Source organism: Anser brachyrhynchus (assembly GCF_964034855.1).
Source record: "Anser brachyrhynchus genome assembly, chromosome: 2".
Lineage (NCBI taxonomy): Eukaryota > Metazoa > Chordata > Aves > Anseriformes > Anatidae > Anser > Anser brachyrhynchus.
This window is the reverse complement of record NC_137695.1, coordinates 145,171,027-145,192,231: the sequence shown is the minus strand read 5'-3', so window position 1 is coordinate 145,192,231 and position 21,205 is coordinate 145,171,027. Positions and strand designations below refer to the sequence as shown.

The following is a 21,205-nucleotide window of genomic DNA, read 5'->3' as shown; positions in this document are numbered from 1 at the left end:
AATTAGAGTGAAGTTACTTGGGAGTAAAATGTAGGAGTTATTTAACAAAATACAGCTACCTTACACAAAAGTATATGGCAGGGAATGAAGAAAAACAAATCCAGTTGAAAATGTGGGAGGAATTTGTAATGTAATTATCTAAACTTAAAATTCATCTGCTTTGGCAAAGTGAACAGGGAGCTGTAAAAAGGGGAAATGTGAATAACAATTGTAGTATACTCTTCCATGAAACTATTTTGGTGCATTTATTTCTTAGAGATTCTGAGATGAGTGCCTGCTTACAGATATCATAACTAAGGCATCACAGCATTGTTTAGCTTACTAAGCATCCAGCAATAACAGCACAAAGGAACACCAACACTGTAAGGACTCCAATGCACATTTTCCACTAGTGGTACTGATATTCATGTGCCTGACAGGTCAGAAATTTAAGTATCTGCCCATTTCTGATTTCAGCACATTTTATAATTCCTGGGAGTATTTAATCATAGTGATTGACTTTATGGTCTTTGCCAAGTCACTTTCATCCTTGACTGGTACCCAAATGATCAATAAACTTGACCATGCCAAAAGAGGGGGGAAAAGAGAGAAAGCAGGAGAGAGGAGAAAGAGAAAGAAAGCAGGAGAGAAAGGGAGAAGAGGGAGAAAGGAAGGAAAGGGAGGAAGGGAGGAAAGGAAGAAGGGGATGGGGAAGGGGAAGGACAGTAGGGTGAAGGAGAGGAACACTATAAAAATATGAAACGTAGTATAATCCACAGCCTTAAACCAGAATCACTCAAGAGGTTATGGGAGGCTAGAATTTAACAACAAAACAACCACAATAAGAATGCAACACTACAATGCTCAAAGTTTTTTTTTTTGTTTGTTTGTTTCCTACAAAGAAATTCAAATCAATCCCTAGCATTATTATATCAAATCTGACTTCGCCTTAGGAGCTTAACTCCTATTTTTTTAAATGCACCCAACTTACCTGGAAACCTAAGGGTCTTTCAAGTTAGTAGGAATTTAGCTGCAAAAATCTCCTGGGAATCCTATTTTTAACTAGATGGGTTTCTTTGTTCATTCTTAACATGTAACTGATTAGCCAAAATTTCTTTTTCAGAAGTAATGAAGATATCTCAGAGCTTAAATCTTACTGGAAGTAAAATAGACATAAGCTCTAACAGTATGTCTCCTAAATAAGTTAGGTATTGAAGTACTGAGCGATGTAATGCCTGCATTAAAAAATCAATATATATTTATTCAATATCTATTCAATATCTATGTCTTATCCCCTACAACTGACAAAGCATTTACCTCAAATAGATTTGATCTGGAAAGTGTTCCTGGGGAAATAAAGACAGAATTTTATTGAAAACATATACAAAACCTCAATACTGGAAGTGAGCTTATCTGGGCTATTCTGAAAGCACAATTCTCTCTTCAATTTTGAAACACTTGGAAAATGGCTTCCAGTTACATGTATACATACATACACAAATGTACATATATCTATATAGTAAAGAGTGATACACTGGAATTTCTTTAAAGAACACAGTGGTTTTTACCCATCCTACATTACCTAATGCACAAACTACTGAAATTTTGTCATGAAGTTGGAAGTGTTGTTGGGTCCTAATGTGGCGGTGCCCTTAAGAGCAGCACAGGGCTTATACCATTTGTGAAATCACTTTTCTGAGCTGCTGCAGAGGAAGGAAACAGGCCCACCAAGTTTTAATTTCATTAGTCACTCTCCAAATATAATGTGTCTACAAGAGCAGGCTGTAGACAGTACACGAGGTCAGAAAATACATATCTTTGCTTCTCCCCAGTAAACAAACCTGTATGGATCCAGTGGGGCTGGTTAGTGTCAGCATTTGTAGCTAAAGGTATTATTTCCTCATGCCAGCTACACACAGCCTTACAGTTACAGAGATGAGTTCAGCCAGCCTTATGTGAGGCCAGACTCCATTAAATGCTGTTGGCCTCACTGAAACAGAGCATGGACATAAATAAAGGTGGAAGATATGTACTGTTCCCCGCAATACCCACAAGTGAACATACACACCGCTATGCAAATTTCCTCTTTCACTTCTGTGCTTTGAGAGTAGGGGATGAATCATGGCCCTTCCAGATTCCTCCAATCCTATTTTATGTGGTCCTGTTGCACTACTGCATATATATAAAATCCTTATACAGATATGTTCATACAAATTCACATCTGCACCTACCAATACATAAAGCCTCAAACAGGACCCATGTGCCTGTTGACAACTCCTAATCAGGGCATACCTTTCACACACACACACAGTACATGTACATACAAAAAATACACACTGTGCAATATGGGGAAATGCAAACCCCAGTATGGTCACAGACAAATATCCACGCTTCATGACTGTCTGCCAAACTTCCGAGTTCATATGTATGAGCTGGCACTTCACTTTAGGTATCTGTGCACTCATATGCATGCATATGTACACATATACACATACACACATAAATACTACACACATGCACACAGGTGCAAGACAAAGCATATGTGCACACAAAGGTACAAACATGTTGGCATGCATAAGACATGCACTCACACATATAAACATACACAAAAAATAAATGTATGCACGGATGCATGCACACATACACATGGTTATACGTAGACACATACTGGCATGCACATGCACATACAAAACACATGCTCGCACTCACGCATACAGAAACACACAAGGACACAAGTGCACATTCAAACGCAGTCATACATACATACGCGCACCAATACAGATGCACACAGAAATACAAATGCATGCACACACATACACACACGCACTGACAGGCACACACGCACACCCACACACACTCAGCACGACAGCACATACATCACACAAACACACCCACACAGGAACACATGCAAACACTCACGGGCGCATAGGCAGGCACCCAAACACACACTCACCCCCACGAAGAAAAAGGAAAAAAAAAAAAAAAAAGGCTTTCACAGAAGCACAAACAGGCACACGACAAATACACATGCACACACACAGCATGTACGCCCACGCACCTGGAACACCTCCGCACAGCCACCCGCATGCACACCTCCGTACGCACCCCCCGCACCGCGGGCTTGGCTTGCCCGCCCCCTCCGCCCGATCCCCACCGCGGAGGACACCGCCGCCCCGCGCATTTTGTGCGGCATTTGCGCCCGGCAGCCGAGGGAAGCCGAACTCCCGCAGCCCCCCCGCCCTTCCCCGGGGCTCTACCCCCCCAAAAGCCGCCGCGCATCGCCGCGGCCCCCCCGCGCAGCGCCGCTAGGTGGCACTATCGCTCTTCCTGGCAGAGTCGCGGCCGCACCGCCCCCGGCCCCCCGCTCCCGGCCCGGCTCGGCTCGGCTCGGCTCGGCTCGGCCCCCGCGGGGCTGCCGCCCCGCCTGCTCCGCCTGCGGTGGCAAAGGGTGTCCCCCCCTCCGGGCCGCAGCCCCATCCTTCGGGGAGCGGGGCTGGGCCCGCCGCCTCCCCCCCGGAGACCCGCCTGTAATTAATGCGGAGCAATTAGTCCGCAAATCCCCTCGGAGCAGCACATGCTCCCGGGCGAGGTGTGTGCCCAAAGGCGTGCGTGTGGCGGTGAGAGGGGGTGTGTGGCGGTGGTGGCGGTCACAGCCCCGAGCACCGCACGGGTAATAATGGTAATAACGAGACACTGATTGCGGCGGAAGGGATGAGCCCCGCCGGTTCGGCTCCGGAGTCTGTAGAAACCTCGCCACAGCGTTATTTCCCGAGCCGTTTTCCTAGGCAGAATTGATCCTCTTGGGGGAACGGGGGAGCGGGGGAAAGAATCTCAGTTGCAAATATTGTTTAGAGTTTATTCTAGAGAGCGTCTGTGCTTTAAGATGCCCTTCCGTGGCTCCTGGTGGATGCTGTAAGGAGCCAGGATTGTGGTGGGTTTCGGCTGTGCAGGGAGTTGGGTTAGCGGGGGGGTGGGGGAAGGAAAAGACACGATCGAGAGTAGCTGAGACTTTGTGCCCCCGTTGGAGAGATGGTTGAGTCCTCGTCAAGGTTGCTGTGGTATCCCAGAAACACCATTCACTCCGAGCTGTGACCGCGCACCATCAACAGCAACAACTCCGCTGCGCCTGGCCAAGGAATAGGAATTAGGAGCTCTCAAGAATAATATGAAAGGGATCTGCAGAGGGGAAATCCGTGCAAAGGAATCGAAATTAGCAGACTTTTGGGAAAGGGGATGTACTAAATGTGGCCGGCTGGACTTCATCCTGGTGAAGAAAATGGAGATTAAAAGTGGATTTACATTTTGGAACCTCGTCTTTTTATTGATGGTTTCGTGTGTGAAAGGTAGGGTAGAATTTGAGGGGTATATTTTTAGGGGTCCCTTTGCTTTTGGTCAGGGCGTTTCAAGCTCTCGCCTAATACAAACGTATATTTAAAAATGTGTTAATATGTTATTTTATATTTTTTACCCTGGGTACTTTGCAATGGGAAGATATAAATGATCATGAAAGCGGGGAGGAAAGAAGGAGTTGAATCAGAGCTCTCTTCGGAGATAGGAAATGTATTTGCTTTGCCAGGCTTGGCGTTCAATGCAGTGACTGAGCTCGGGCTCAATAAATATTCTTGCAGTATGCTCAAACGGAGACGTGAGTTGGTTCATATAGCCTCTAACTAGTGTATATTCACGCAAATCCCGTCGGGTGACTTTTTTAAGGTGATGATGTTCGTACTGTGGGGGGATTACCTACATTTCTCTTTTTTCTGTCGAGCAACTGGGCTCTTTGCGGGAATGCCTGTATCGATGCACTTATTAGTTTAACCCGTTGCGTGGGGAAAGTTACGGAGGACCCAGCGTGTGCGTAGCCCTCTCGCAGCCCGAAATGCGCTTCACGCTCAGCTGTTTGTATGCATGCAGGGCTCCCTGACTGTCGAAGAGGTACGTTAGCAATTCAGCCTTGAAGGCATGGTCTGCCGCTGTGTGCAAAGATCGACACCTTTTCTCAGCCCTCTCTTGGTCCCCTTTCCCTGCTAAGGTCTCCTGTGGTCTTTTTTTTTTTTTTTTTTTTTTCCGTCCCTTTTTCGGGCCGGGGATATTTTGCTTCATTCCTGATTCTGTCTTCATGAAAGGAGGGCAGAAAGGAAACCGCTAGTTAGCGGTATGAATACCTCGACTAAGTCTGTGCTTATCGACAGTTAAGGGAAATGATACGCACAGAGAAGAGAAGAAATACGTGGCTTGAATAACGTGCACCTCCAATATTACACAGGCATCGCTAAACGGTGAAGTGCTGATCCCATAACGCGTGCCTTCAGGGATCTATTCTGCAACTCCCCACAGTCGGCTGCCTACCCGAAATAATCTTCTCTTGTTTGTGGCCAGTGATTAATATCTGATTAATCACCCTTTTATCCTACTCCTCATCCTCATCCCTCCTCCCCGCCACACTCGCATTCTCCCAGAATATTTGATAGATATTATCGATCCTCTCCGAGTTTTTAGACTTGCTTATCGCCTACAGAGATTGCCTGCACGGGTGGGAGGGAGGTGTGCTTGGGGTCGGGGGGGGGGGCATTCAAAGGCGTGCCTTCCCAAGCTGGCTCTGCCTTGGATGAAACAGTTTATTGTACGGCTTTGCAGCTGCTTGTCCTCCCCATTTGCATCTCATGGAAAAGATGATTCGTTTTTCACGTGGGGGGGCGGGGGGGTCTCGAGAGGTTTTACGTTATCCTGACACGAGAGCCGAGGCGAAGGGGCTTGCCTGCGATGTTAATGAACATTTTAATTACAGGCAGCTTTCGCCTGTTTGTGTCTATTGAAGCAGTATGCACTCTGCGCTTGCCCCGCTCTTGAGGTCTAGCGATCTAGCCCAGCCCGGGGTTGTGGGGAGCATTTCTTTTCCTGGCTCCCCCTTGCCTTTAAGGCTTTCTCCGCGCCGGGGTGCGATCATTTGCAAGTCATAGACTCGGCGCCTGCGAGGCGCGCAGTGCCGCTCCGCGGCGCACAGCGGGTGCGGTGCGGAGGCGCTGGGGTAATGGGTGGCTCCGGAGCTGCTGCCGAAGCAGCTGCTTTATGAGCACGAGTCGCGGGGCGGCAGCATCCTACAGAATTAAAGGCTCGGGCGGTTCTCCTCGTGCTACGATGGCCGCGGGAGCCGTGCAAGTTTCCACAGCACCTGTTGAGAAGCCGCTTCCCTTGCCCTTGGAGGAAAGGAAAAAACTGGGGGTACCGAGGGCAAAAGCTGGAATGAAGCACCTAAAACATCAAAAAAAAATTAATTTGCAAAAATGGCCTTTTTTCTTCCTGCCCATACACAGTCCCAGAGAAATGCTGTGAAGCAGTCTCCTCCCTAGTGTCAAGACTTCAGTTTCCCAGTTGCTGAGCCTCCCAGTTTCCATAGGTTTCCCTCATACTGGGGGTTCTCTCAGGAACTGGGGGACTGCTAAGTAAGATTTCACATCCTGGACATGAGCTCCTCTAGGCTGCCAGGCTTCATAGAGCTGGCTTAGATTCACTGCAGCACTGCATCTATTTTAGGCATTTATATTTAGTTCTCTCCCCACTCCAGTGAATGAATACATTTTACCTTGATTTACATTCCCATTGTGTCAGCATGCACACCAGCTCCCAGAAACCTTGGCAGAGGCACACAATGAATGAATACTTGCCTATTTAAAACACTCCAGATGTGGGGAGCAAGGTGACTGCCTGGGTCCTACATCTGCCTTACCATTGTCTGGCAAGGCCCTTTCACCACACCCTACCAAAGCATGTTCTAGCACTTATCTTTGATTGCTTGATCACCTCTATTTCATAGTCCAGCACCACACTGTAATACCTAAACTGTTGCTCTTCCAGGCTACTTGCACAGCTTTACTTGGTATTTGCATCTCAGGTCCTTCCTAATTCTATCATCTTCCTGTCACCATTTCTATAGTTTTGATCCACAGCTTTTCCACTGTTCTGTGTTCCAGATGTTAAACTATACCTGGGAGATTATGTAGCCATGTTCACATCTTCCTTGTGTGTGTTCATTTAGACACAGAATTTCTTCACGGTTATCTGAAAATTCATGCCTTTCTGGAATACTGCAACGGCACTTGTGAGGGATTAGAAAAGGAAGAAGCAAGAAAGAGAAAATGGGAGGAAAGAAATCACCAGCTGCTGGAAAAGGGGCGATAATAAGAGATAATAAGGAATTATACCTCTTTAATTATACCTCTTTAATGAAAACCTTTAACTGCTTACACAATATCCCATTATGCCTTGGATCAATCTCCAACATAATCTTACTTGGAGAGACATGCAGTAAAAAAGCAAAGAAATGGCCCCTTTGAAAAATGAGAGAAGGCATGAAAACAACCAACCAAACAAACAAAACAACCCCTTAGCAAGTGCCAACCAGAGTCATTCGTGGCCAGCTGCAGGGAAAGATGGATGCTGCGCTCTTCCCAGCAGACACCTAGGAGAGTTTCTTCCCCTTCCCCTATCCCCCTTCCCCCAGAAGAAATAAAGAGTATTGTTTAGGCATAGGAGATACAAATCAAGCTTGGAGCAGCAGCAAACAAAAACCTTCACAGTCCAGGACAGTTCTTTTATTTGCAAAAATGAAACAAGCTGCTTTAGTGAGCTTTGCTTCCTGGGATTTAGGAGAGAAATCACTGATATCTGCACCCCTTCAGTTTGGCATCTCTCTTCACCAAATGAAATTTAAAAAATGCTTGTGACCTGCTTGCAGAAGCAAAACAGAAAGGAAACCAGGCAAAATGACCGCAAGACTCCTCAGTCTCTTCTGTGTAGTTGTCACTCCAAGACAGAGCAGAGAGATCTGCTCTTTTGTCTGTCTGGCTAAAATGAAGCTTTGCCTCTGCTGTTGTTTTTCTGTTCCCCTGTTGCAGTTGTGACAAGTGAAACAAGGGCAGCTTTCAAAATAAAAGGGAGATGAAGCAGTGAAATTTTAAATGGCTCGTTGACAGAAGACGTGATGAGAAAATGGACAGGATTTCTGAGTGATGGATACCTGGCATGTGGGAATATTTAGCAGACAAAGAGTATACCCTACTTGTTTCAACCACCTTTGCGGTCCCCCTTGCCCCCCATTCCCACCTCAACCCCGCTCTCTCAGAGATCATTTCAGGATCTGCCAACCACTCCCCACTGCTTCCTTGACAGCCGCTTGACTTCTGGGGTTACTGGTGGTTGGCCCTTCTCAGTGGGGCACGGGCAAGGTGCCTGCCGTGTCCCCGAGGCGAATAACAGTAGGTTAATGTTGTCTGCTTTCCAGATGGTCGCTGCATCTCAGTGCATGTGTGTCTGCGTGTGTGTACAAGCACGCAGGGGAGCTGGGAGTCGCTGACAGAAGAAGAGGCAACGTCCCCCTTCCTTTCAACTCCTCAGCACACCCTCAGTTCCTCTGCGGTGCCTCTTTCCCACAAGCTCACGCACATCACACAGGGCTTCTGCTCAGAGGGCTGCGGGCAGCACCTCAGCGAGGATTTTTTTTTTTTTTCCTATGCTGCACAGTTCCGCAGGGTTGCAGACAAAGTTAACCCACCCTCAGCCGCCGCCTTCCCCTTAATTCAGGGCTAAAACAAGGCTCCGCTCTACCCTCCGCCTAGCGCACGGCTCCTCCTCCCCTTCCCCGCGGTGGCAGCGAGGCACACGCAGCCCCCCGTAGCAGCAGGGACCGCCTGTCCCTCCCCTGCCCGCTGCCGTTAGGGACCCGCAAAGGCCACCGGAGGAACGTCGCCTGCAGTTGCCGCTTTTTCTCCGAGAGCAGCAGCAGTCGCAAGGCGGAGCAGGCAGCGAGCGGCGGCAGCTCCACCCGCGCCGCCACCGGCAGCAGCTCCGGCGGCGGCAGCAGCAGCGACACCGGCGGCGACAGCGACAGCGACACCGGCAGCGGCCTCCGTTGTCGCCCGGGGAGACCGTCCATCCAGGGAGTCCGCTCCCTGACACTTCTCTGTCGGAAAATGCCGCTTGGCTTTGCTCTTTTTAGCTCGATGACTGCCGCAAGCCTGTTGTTTGCAACTCTGAGACAGCGTTAGGGTTTCCTTTCTTTTTGTTTGCTTTTGGTATTGACACACAAAAACAGCCCCTCTCTCCCTGAGCTCAGTGAGCCCTTTCTTCGTGGGAGCAGGGTGGGAGCTCCAGGCAATCAATCAGGCTGAAGAGTTACGTGTTGTACCTTCAACTCAGTTATGAGCATTTCAACTTGGAAGCACCAGCCCACAAGACCCAAGGAACTGTGTGAATGTGCTTTAAAATCCTTCCTTTTCCAAAACACAGCAGAAAGTTATAGTCTGTCTGGTTTTATTTGTTTGTTTTAAGTAGGAACAAACCCAGAAGGATGAATTACCCATGTACTTTACTGTTCTTTGCCTCCGACAGTGAATATTAGCAGCAGTTCAGGGAAAGATGAGAAGTACAGAGAGACTGGTACATCATCCCAGATATCAGCAGTCTACAGTTTGGGGTCCACCCGAGCTACAGAGTACTTTTGGAACGTGAGGAAGAGACTTGAATTAACCTGTGCTCCACTCATTTACCTATTCTCTCTCTCCTTCATCCATTTTTTTTTTTTTATTAGCATTTGTACTTTCGTCCTTCACAAAGTTCTGTGACATAGTTCCATACTATTGCATTCCTATGCATCCTCCATCTTATACACTGTGTATCTGACTGAAAGCACTTAATAGTATAGAAGGTTACATTAAACTTGGCTGTATTATACCTAGTGTGTTTTATGGGTTACATAGATCAATACCCCAGATTTAAGATTTGTAATTATTGAATGCACATGGATCTAGTAAAAAGAGATAAAAGTGTAATGTTATTTAGAGATGTTTTAAAAGATTTTGAAATATCCTGTGAGGATGTTTCAGTTTGAGTGATTACAACACCCTTTCAGAGAAAAGGTTATGAAGAATAATGTAGCCTCGTATCCCTTACCCCCACCTTAAAAAAAATAAAAAATAATAAAAAAAATGCCTTCAACACAATCTATCTTATTTTCAGAGGTATTGAATATTTCCAACTCCACCTGGCTCCAGTAATAGCCTGGGGAGCTAGTTAGCACTTCTGAAGCAAGGCCAAGTGAGTCCGATGTTATAATGCTGTGACAGAGAGGCAGAATGAATCAAAGGAAAATGTCTATAAAAAAACCTTACTGTTATATGTAAAATGTTAAATCTATAGAACCTCATAAATTAAATTTTTTCTTTAGACATAGGAAAGGCTTTATGATTTGCTGCAAAAACTATTTTGACTTGTCTCCTAACAGAAAACTTCCATTCTAACTCTGCAGGGTTGTGAAGTCTCAAACAATTTCTTAATTATGAGTATCATTCTGCTGTATTTCTAGATGTAATGATTAAGGTTGAAATGATAGAACAAAGTCTTTGTGAAAAATTAGTTTACCAGATTACTCTAACACAATTTCACAGGAAAGAAACATCAGGGAACAGACACTTTGGTACAAGGTGTTGTTTTTTCTTAGAATCCTGTAATTTAAGTCAGTTTTTACTACATGAGATATTTGAAGAAAGAATATTTAAGTAACAAATCAGACAGACATACATTAAAAGTTGTTATTGTAAGACTATAAAAATTATCATTATGACTGAATATTTTCATGCAAAGGTTTACTGCAAAATTCTCGTTCTTTTATAAGCCTTTCAAACATTGCCTTTCAAACAACTTCTCTGAGGAGCATTTCCTTCCTGGTGAAATTGTACAGTTTTTGTACAAAATAACACTTACCAAAGATTCAAAGGTGAATATTTAGAAACAATCCTGGACTTAAACAGAAAGGTGTGTGATATTTAATGTACAGGATGTCGTCTGTCTCTTAATATATATATATATATACATATATATATACTATTAGAAAATGTTGAATATATGCTTCCTAACATCCAGTTTTCTTTTGGGCAATGGAATGGACAAGGATATTAGACTGTGAGGAAGACTATTTAAAATAAACATGCACTCATAGAGACATGTCAAATTTTTGTAGATATTTACATTTAGTTGTTTACTTTTGGGGAGAAGAGCATATGTATAGTTTCACTGCCTAGTTTTTATGGATCACATAAGTTTTACTATATCTCCATAATCCTTGCATTAGAACTGCTGAATAGCATGTAAATGTCAAAGAAGGAAATGGTAGAAATTCAATCATCTCCTTCACAGGGTCTGAAATATTAGGATGGTTATGATGATAGGTTTAGGCACATTGTTACTCATAGAGAGAGAGCCTCAAAATCTTGGGGAAAGTCATGCAAGGGATTCCAGCGCAACTGCTGCTCTCATAGAATTGTCAAAGAGAAAGGAGGCAACCAGCACAGGTGTATAAAGACAGACATTCCATTTTCCCTCGTGTTCCACAAAATGCTTCATATCATCATGTGTCATATTCATATTGTATCATAGAAATAAAGGTACAGAATAGTAAGGGTAGTTAACCAAAGAAAGATTTCACAGGATGATGAATTCTCACCTCCTGAAGCCTGTAAATAACACAGATTATTTTTGCTATAGGACTAAAGGAATCTGGATGCTTAAGGCAGAAATGACTAAGTAATTGCTTGGATTATACATATGATTAATCATCACTTCTGACCTTGAATTGTATTTTATGTTTCACATATCTTCATCTCTTCTTAGTTTTATACCTATATGTATTGTGGCTTGTTGGATTTAATTCTCATGTAATTGTGTATACATGCAGATGTTCACATACTTATATCATATGCATATATGGAAATTATACCCATATATTTGTTTATCTTATGAATCAATTCAACAAAAACTAAAACATTGTTAGTTTACAAAAGTGCAGGTAACAACTTGAGGTGTATGTGCTTCCTAAGTAATCCATTACCTCTTAGAACCACAGAATATTAAAGTATCCTGAGATGGAAGGGACCCACAAGGATCATTGAGTCCAGCTCCTGGCTCCACACAGGATCACCCAAATATCAGACCATATTCTGAGAGTGTTGTCCAAATGCTTCTTGAACTCCATTAGGCTTGGTTCTGTGCTCACTTCCCTGAGGAGCCTGTTCCAGTGCCCAACCACCCTCTCAGTTAAGAACCTTTTCCTGGTACCCTACCCTACCTCCCCTGCCACAGATTCATGCCATTTCCTTGGGTCCTATCACTATCAGCAGAGAGCAGAGATCAGTGCCTGCCCCTCTGCTCCCCTTATGAGGAAGCTGTAGGCTGCGATGAGGTCACCCCTCAGTCTCTTCTTCTCTAGGCTGAACAAACCAAGTGACTTCAGCTGCTCCTCTACATCTTGCCCTCTAGATCCTTCACTGTCTTCCTAACCCTTCTTTGGGCACTAGTAGGTTTATGTCCTTTTTATACAGTGGTGCCCAAAACTTCACACGGTGCTCAAGGTGAGGTTGCACCAGTGCAAAGTAGAGTGGGACAATAACCTTCCTTGACCAGCTAGCTATGCCGTACCTGATGCACCTCAGGATATTGTTGGCCCTTTCGGCTGTCATGGCACACTGTTGACTCATATCCAACTTACTCTTCACCAGAAACCCCAGATCCATTTCTGGGAGGCTGCTCTCCAGACTCTCATTCCCCAGTCAGTACATATATCTAGGATTACCCTTTCCCAGGTGCAGAATTAAGGACTTACTCTTGGTAACTTTCATATGGTTGGTGTTTGCCCAGCACTCTAATTTGTCAAGACCTTGCTGCGAAGCTTCTCAATGTTTGAGGGAGTCAACAGCTTCTCCTAATTTAGTATCACCTGCAAATTTACTAGGTATGTATTTGAGTCTTGCATCCAGATTATTTATGAAAACATTAAAGAGAACTGGCCCTAAAATGGAGCCCCGTGGAACCCAAATAGTGACTGGCCACCAGCCCGATGTAACCCCATTTACTATAACCCTTTTAGCTTGTCCCATCGGACAGTTGTTCTTCCATTATGTTATGTTTTTGTCAAGCTGTATGCTGTACATTTTGTCCAGAAGGATATTGTGAGAAACAGTATACTTAATCTTACTTTTTTGTGTATTCCCAGTCTCAGAAGTAAGTTATATCTGGTTGCACTAAAAAAATGAAAGAGCAAGTAGTGACATCTAGCAAATGTTAGGAGAAAAGCTTGATTAAAAGATTATTGGTGCTTTTGGTAACACTAGTTGCCAATCCTAGCACTGACAATTGTAATTAACTGACAATTATATATGGAAGCTGATTTAGGAAAGTTTTACCAAAATATAGTTGTTGTTGTTTATAAAACTGTTTTTAGTAGAACCTTCAAAATCACCTTTCAAATATAGAAAAAAAAAAATCTGTGCTATTTTCTTTTACTTTAATACTGTTATTGTCATTTAAAGAGACTGGCATCACATCTCAAAGGTGGCTGTATTTCAGTAACTTAAAATGATACCTCTATGATCGTTATTTTCATATTGAACTGTGATCAAACACAGCTAGTGGATATGTGCAAGTGCAGTTTGGAGTCCTTAGTTAAAATGAACTACATAAATGCAGAGTACTTTTCTTGTTACAATGTACTTTTGAGATATAACTCTCAAATTACAAAACCTTTCCTCCACTATTTCAATCTGACCTACGAGAAATTCATAGTCTACTATATTTAGTTTCCTTGATTTCTGTGTAATTTTCTTTGAGAATTGAAGCTTGATCTAATTTAAACTATTTTTTTTTTCAGAAGTGTAAACTGAAAGTTGCATTTTTGCTTATGTATAGCAGTTTTGATGCAAAGGTGAATGAAAGTTATAAAATGGGTATAAAAGTAGTTTCTAAACTGCCTATTATTGAGCCCATTGAAACCATAGAATGTCTCAGGTTGGAAGGGACCTTAAAGATCATTTATTTCCAACCCTCCTGCCATGGTCAGGGACACCACCCACTAGATTAGGTTGCTCAAAGTCTCATCTAACCTGGTCTTGAACACATCCAGGGAAATCAACAAGAGAGCCCAGAATATGAACTTTGAAAATAGATTTGCTTCTGCTTCTTTTTGTACTGAGTTTTGAATTACATTTTTATGTACATATACTTCATTTGACTTAGAAATACAAATTATAATGGAGGTCAGGTTCTTCACAATGCATTAGAAATTTACAAAAGAAATGTACTTTGGAAAACTCACATTGCATTATAAATATAAAGTTGCAAAAGTAAATTGTTTACTATTCTGTTTAAAGGAAACAGGTTATATATATGCATACTATCAGGAAATGTTTTCTTTTTCTATATTTTATTAATCATCATGTCAGCACTTCTGGGGATCAGTTCACCAGATTCAATGTAATAGTACTATGCTGACAGTGTGTCAGCTGTAGTCCTTGAAGCCACAAAATACTCATGGTTTTTTGTCAGGAGACGAGCTGAATTACAGCCATTTTGCAACCTGTTTTCAGCATTCCTGATTACATTTTTGTTCTCCAGTAAAACATTTCTGAATCTGCAGAAGGCTGCTAATAGCTGCTGAGGAATAGGTAGGAACTGAAAAAAAAAATAGATTTCGGTTTAGAATGCTTTCAAATTTAATTACTAATGCAATTTGTTTTTACTTTTATTGGATTATCACATACACTAGATATGCAGTTACATTTGAAAATGCTAAATAAGCTAGCAAAATCAAGTAAGAAAACCAGGGAATAATTTCCTCATTTATTTTGTTGTATTTATCTACTGCTAGAATGTTCTTTTTAGTTTCCACCATCTCATAGTCTAAAAACATGTAACATATTGAACTGAAATTACAAGAACTAAAATAGTCTAGGGAAGAAAAAAAAAAAGTCCAAATCCTGACTGTTGGAAGGCCCACCTGATTAAACTAAGCTTGAGGAAGGAAAAAGGAGACTAGGTCTTCAGTCACCATACATACTCTGAAGTAAAAACTGCCTTTTTAATGGACCTCCAGATATGTGTGAATTAAACGGGAGCGTGTGGGAACACAGACACACACACAAGCATACATGCAAATGTGTGCACACCAGCAATTCTGATAGCCAGCATCTGTAGCTGTATATGCTATGAAGAAGAACCTATGCTTAATTCATGACTATGTTCATCCTGTGTATTTTCCCTTAAGCACACCTGTGCTCACCAATATTTCTCTGATGAATTTAATCTACTTCAGTCATATGACTACTGCTACCAATCTTAGCAACGCTTTGTGCATGACTTGGGATTTTTAATGAGCACAGTAAAAGAAGTAAGTATAATTCATAATGTGGAACTGAAAGGACAGGATGAAGATATTTTCACCAAAATATTTACATCAATATAGTGCATATCTAAATAGAGAATTTTCATCATTCTGTAGTGAAGTAGCACAATACAAGTTGTACTTTACCAAGTGAATGTTTTTGCAATACTCACAGCAATTATAGGACTATTGCTAAAATTACTAAGATTTTTACAGCATTCACATTATTTACAAAAAATATCTCTTTGGAAAATTGTCCTCTTACAACCAAAAGGAGTTCTCCAATAAGGAGAATTGACTGCTTATTGTTCAGTTTCTTGGAGTGATATTTCATTTGAAAACTAACACAAACATCATCACTTTCCCCTTTCCATATCACCATTCAGTGTATCTGCCACTTTTATTCAGAATTCTCCTTGAATGCTGCTCCTCTCTGTGACTGTGAGCTCTTTTAAAGGGGGGGAATCATTTCCCTCACACAATTCACATAGTTATTAGCTTCAGAGATTTTGATAATATCCCCACTTTACCCTTTATTTCAATCTTGGCAACTCCTTCCTGGGAAAATGAAATACCTCTGACATTTGGGAGAACATTTCTTTAGAGGTTTTTATATATTCTATTTAATGAACTTTCATATATCATAAATTCAACCATGTTCTCCATATAGCAATTATAGACATCTTGTAAGAATGTGAATGTTATTATACTTCTTCAGAGGCCAAATATTCTACCCAAGTAGAGAAATTATTGAGAAAGTTTAATTTTCAACCACTTTATGTGAAAAGAAAAATATAATTGACACTAGATTAAAGTAGCATTATTATGTTTTTCATAGATACAGTGCTAGCAGTCTCATATCCTCTCATGCAAGGATAAGTTTCCTATGACAAATAGGTGAGATATATTTTATTAGCATTTTCATTGTTGGCAGTGGAAAGTTGCAACAATCAACCATATAAGACACAGTGATTTTTATAAACATCCTGACAAACTTATTCTTCTCCAAGCTATTTATCTGAAAGAGCAATGAGCATCAGAATCAATGTTTAATGTAGTACGAGTTCAACAACCTTAGTGACTCCTGCATTCCTGCCTACATCATTTTCATAAGTATATACTTCTAAAAATCCTAAATCTCTTTACTACTACAACTGCATATGTTTGAAATTTGTGTGAGTTTCTGAACTAATTTCAGCTAACTTTAAATTATTACCCACCAGAAAATATAAAAAAATCCCCACCCCCCACCCCCAATCCACCTAATCTCTATCTGTATATTTTCCACTACACTCAAATTTTAGCTTATCAGTTAGCTCCTGGAATTTTTCCCAGTTTATCTAGCTTCCCCTGCACTTCTGGGCTCCCTTTTCAAACTCTCTTCCCACTCCACAAGCATTACTGGAGAAGTTCCAAAAACATAAAGCCTGCAGTAGAATATAGAAAGTTCCCTTCAGTTTATATGTCATTTGTTAAGTCCTTTTGTGGCCCAAAGTAATAACAATCTAAGGTCAATCTGTTAGGAAATTGAATATCCTCCCAGCCTTGCAGTCATAGATTATTAACTTTTTTAGCATGTTCTTTGGAATTTAAATTGTCTGCAGGAAGGCAAGATTGGAAAAGTAGAGTATCGGTTACATTTTTTTTCACATTCTTTAGTTTATTCTCTTTGTACATGACTATTTCTTCATAAACAAAATAATGTAAGGGGTAAACCCTTTTACCTCAATTTAAAGGACCTTTGTATAACATGAATACAGTCATCAAAACCTAACAGTAACTTAAAGATAAAAACCTTGCTTGCATTGAAATAAACACCATAAAATCGGATGGTTAGAACTGAGGTAGTTCTTAGTAAATTTTGGAAATCTAGAATGCATCTTCTCTATTTTTCAAACTCTAATGTATGTAATGAAACTGTTTCTGTAACATGGTAAGGGAAATTTTTCAGATCTAACATCGCTCTTACATTCTTTATTGATGTTATTGTTCTGGAATGGTCAGACTCTAGAGTGTATCTTAGCTATGTAAATACATAAATAAATAGAAAAGGCAAAAAATCACATATTGTGACACAGGGCCAGAATTCTAGGGATTCTGCTACCTGCTTGTTTCAAGATTAATTCTGAACATTTCAGTGAAATCAAGAGAGTCTGCTATATATCTGACTTGTGGAAGTTACTCTTCCAAATTGCTCTCTTTGGGGCCTCTTGTACCAGTCATCTTAAAATGCATTGGCAGCTGAGTTAACACAAAAGTCTCATGTAAAGAGTCAGAGAATCCCACTGATATCAGCTAAGGAGAGAATCTTTTTAGTAGAAACTCTGTCATTATTAAGAAGTCATGCTTGTTAGAATTTCGTGTAAATTTAAGGTAACTATATGGAAATGGATCATTTATTTTAAAATGTAGTGCACATCACAATTAACATTGAATCATCACTGAGGAATCTGCAGAGTTACTTCTGAATGTATTGCTGTACTTTAATGTTATCTGGGGTATGTTTTGTGAAGTACTTTTTCTTCATGGTAATGACTGAATATCCTTTGAGGAAACCTGTTTGGATATATTTAGCTGATCAATCATTTTCTCCTTATCTGTTTCTTCCATGCTTTATTTGCACAAAGTTTATATGCACCATGTCTTTTATACCACACATTCTTGTGCTTTTATTTCACAGGTTGCTTGGGGCTATGTTCCCATTCTTTGACAGGCACATTTGGATCACTGCACATTTTTTTAGGAGTTGTGTCATTTTTCGTGATTGCTCATCTCTTATCAGTATCTTATATATGCCCATTATCATTCATATTTTGCAAACTTGGTTTGTTATTTCCTACTAAATTAATAATATTTTTCTACTTCATGTTTCTGTTAGTGGTTCAATTTCTCCTTTTAGCTGAACAGAGCTCATAGTTATAACACACAAACCCTCCTTTCAATACAGAGGAGTTTATTTAGGATATGACAACTACATAATTTCTGGTACCATACATGAGACTAAACTTATGAAACTGAAAATCTGTATCAGTTGATCTGTAACAGTAACTCCATCAGATTCTTTTCGGCCATACACTCATGGAACTAGAGTCAGTGGATTAAGCTGCTGACCCTCTTCAAAACCTTACAGGCTTTGGTCCTTTCCTGCTCACTATCATATGATGGGAGTTTAAGTGAATTCTAAAACAAATTGTCTCAGATTTTAAGATTACAATCAGGTTTTATTATGGTGTTGGAATACTATTGTAACTCATTAGTAATTTATAAAGATGGCAGGAGAAAGACCAGAGCTGCAAAATGAGAAGAAATTCTAAATTCCATTTTACAACCTAAAGTAAATAATTTGAAAACTTTAGAAGACGAGTCTACATTTTATTAAGAAATTCCTTTATTTATTTATTTATTTATTTATCTAACTGTGATCTGTTCTAGAAGTTGGCAGAAACATAGGAGAAACCCTCAGAGTTTAAAGTTTCTGGCTGATCTCTAAATCAAAAGCAGCTGAGCAGATTTAAATATTTTGTATAAACAAATTTGCATCCAGGCAGCTAATCTGCATACCAGCTTTCAGTTTGACATTTTCTAAAATGATGGAAAAATGCTAAGCCCTTAATGCTAAATGGATTTCATAATGGAAATGCTGACAGACCCGTAATTACCTGTATTGTGATTCTGCTGAAAGCTTCTTTATCTGTCTAATCTTTCACAGTGGAGTTAAATATACAAATTCTTGAAAGGAGGAAAAAAGGAATTTTATGCTGGAAATGCTAAACTGTACCAATTCTGTATTCTCTTCTAGACATTCACGTATGGAGGCAGAAGTGACAAGAAATTATTAAAAAAAAAAAAAAAAAAAAAAGCAGCCCTTTCTGTAGCACTGTAAAATCAACTAGTTGTGTTTAAAAGTTTAACTTAACATCAAATTTTCAGTCTTTTTGATTCACCTTTCTGATAAGGTATGGGTAAACAGATCCATGTAGATCATTTTTAATTTAGCAATAAAGAATTAATTATTGAATAAATTTCTTACTGACATGGAATGGCAAAACAAAAAACAAACAAAAAAAACCAAGCAAAACCCACTCAACAACAAATATATAAAATAATATTTCTCTGCCAAAATACTAAATACTAGGTGTAAATACTAAATACAAAATACTAGGTGGTCCAGACATGCAGCAGAAGTTCCCCTGAGGCCTGTGCAGAGGCCCATGGTGGAGCAGGCTGTCCCCCTGCAGCCCATGGGTCCCACACGGAGCAGATCTCCATGCTGCAGCCTGTGGAGGAGCCCCTGGTGGAGCAGGTGGATGTGGCCTGGAGGAGGCTGCGGCCCATGGAGAGCCCCCACATGAGCAGGCCCTGGGCCAGAGCTGCAGCCTGTAGAGAGGAGCCCACGCAGGAGCAGGGGGTCTGGAGGGAGCTGCCGCCCGTGGGGGACCCGTGCTGGAGCAGTGTGCTCCTGATGGATGGACCCCGTGGTACGGAGCCATGTGGAGCAGTTCTCGAAGAGCTGCTGCCTGTGGGAAGCCCATGCAGGATCAGTTCAGGAAGGACGGCATCCTGTGGGAGGGACCCCATGTTGGAGCAGGAGAGTAATCTTGAAGGAGCACCGGACACAAAGTATTACAGGCTGACCTTAATCACCATTGTGCCCTTATTCCCCTGCGCTGCCTGGGGGAAGTACATAGAAGAGTGTGGATAGGGCGAGAAGAAATGTTTAGTTTGCTTTTAATTTCTCACTGTTCTAGTCACAGAATCACAGAATCAATCACAGAATCATAGAAACATAGAATCATAGAATGGCTCGGGTTGGAAGGGACCTTAAAGATCATGTGGTTCCATTCTCCCTGCCATAGGTAGGGATGCCACCCACTAGATCAGGTTGCCCAGGGCCTCATCCAACCTGGTCTTGAACACCTCCAGGGGTGGGGTATCCACTGTTTCTCTGGGCAACCTGTTCCAGTGCCTCACCACCCTCTGAGTGAAGAATTTCCTCCTAACCTCTAATCTAAATATCCTTTCTTTTAGTTTAAAACCATTCCCCCTTGTCCTATCTTTATCTAACTGAGCAAAAAGTTGCTCTCCATCTTTTTTGTAAGCCCCCTTTAAATATTGAAAAGCTGCAATATGATCACATCAGAGCCTTTTCTTCTGTAAGCTGAACACCCCCAGCTCTCTCAGGCTTTCTTCATAGGAGAGGTATTCCCGCCTTCTGATCGTGGCCCTCCTCTGGACCCATTCTAACAGGTCAACATCGTTCTTGTGCTGGGGGTCGTAGACCTGGATGTAGTACTCCAAGTGCTCCAAGTGAGGCCTCACAAGGGCGGAGTAGAGGGGGACAAACACCTCCCTTGACAGGCTGGCCACTCCTCTTTTGATGCAACACAGAATGCAGTTGGCCTTGTAGGCTTCAAACACATACAGCTGGCTCATGTTAGGCTTTTCATCCACTAGAACTCCCAAGTCCTTCTCTGCAGGGTTGCTCTCAAATGAGTTCTTCTCCTAGTCTGTACTTGTGTCTGGGATTGCCCCAAACCAGTTACATCACCTTGCACTTAGACTTGTTGAACCTCATTAGGTTTATGCAGACCCACTTATCAAGCTTGTCCAGGTCCCTTTGGATGGCTTCCCTTCCTTCTGCAGTATCAACTGCACCACTCAGCTTGGTGTCATCTGCAAACTTGCTGAGGGTGCACTAGTCTGCTAGTAATAGGCAATAAATTATATTAACCTCCCTATGTTGAGTCTATTTTGCCCATGATGATAATCATTGAGTAATCTTCCTGTCTTTACTTCAACCTTTGAGCCCTTTCCATCATATTTTCTCCTCCTGTTCCTTTGTGCAAGTTGAGTGAGAGAGCCGTTGTAGTGCCTGCTCCCCATCAGGGTAAAACCACCACAACCATCCTTGGAGTAGAGGTTTCTGCAGATTCTTTGGAAGTGTTTTTGTTTGGTTGGTTGTTAGGTTGTTTTGTTTGTTTGTTTTCAGTGTCGCTTTCATTCCTCTGTGAAAATCTTCCA

General features: G+C 41.8%; 1 protein-coding gene across 6 annotated transcripts in view; it reads left to right on the top strand.

Moving 5' to 3' along the window:
• The first annotated feature begins 3,366 nt into the window (after positions 1-3,366).
• Positions 3,367-21,205, top strand: part of CSMD3 (CUB and Sushi multiple domains 3) — a 703,323-nt gene continuing 685,484 nt past the window's right edge. For 5 of the 6 annotated variants that reach the window (XM_080578052.1, XM_080578051.1, XM_080578050.1 and 2 more), the window contains exon 1: positions 3,367-4,322. In XM_080578052.1, the coding sequence (XP_080434178.1) occupies positions 4,145-4,322 (178 nt within the window). In that variant the 5' untranslated portion in view covers positions 3,367-4,144. The remainder of the gene's footprint in view (positions 4,323-21,205) is intronic. The other variant, XM_080578054.1, reaches the window with a different exon arrangement.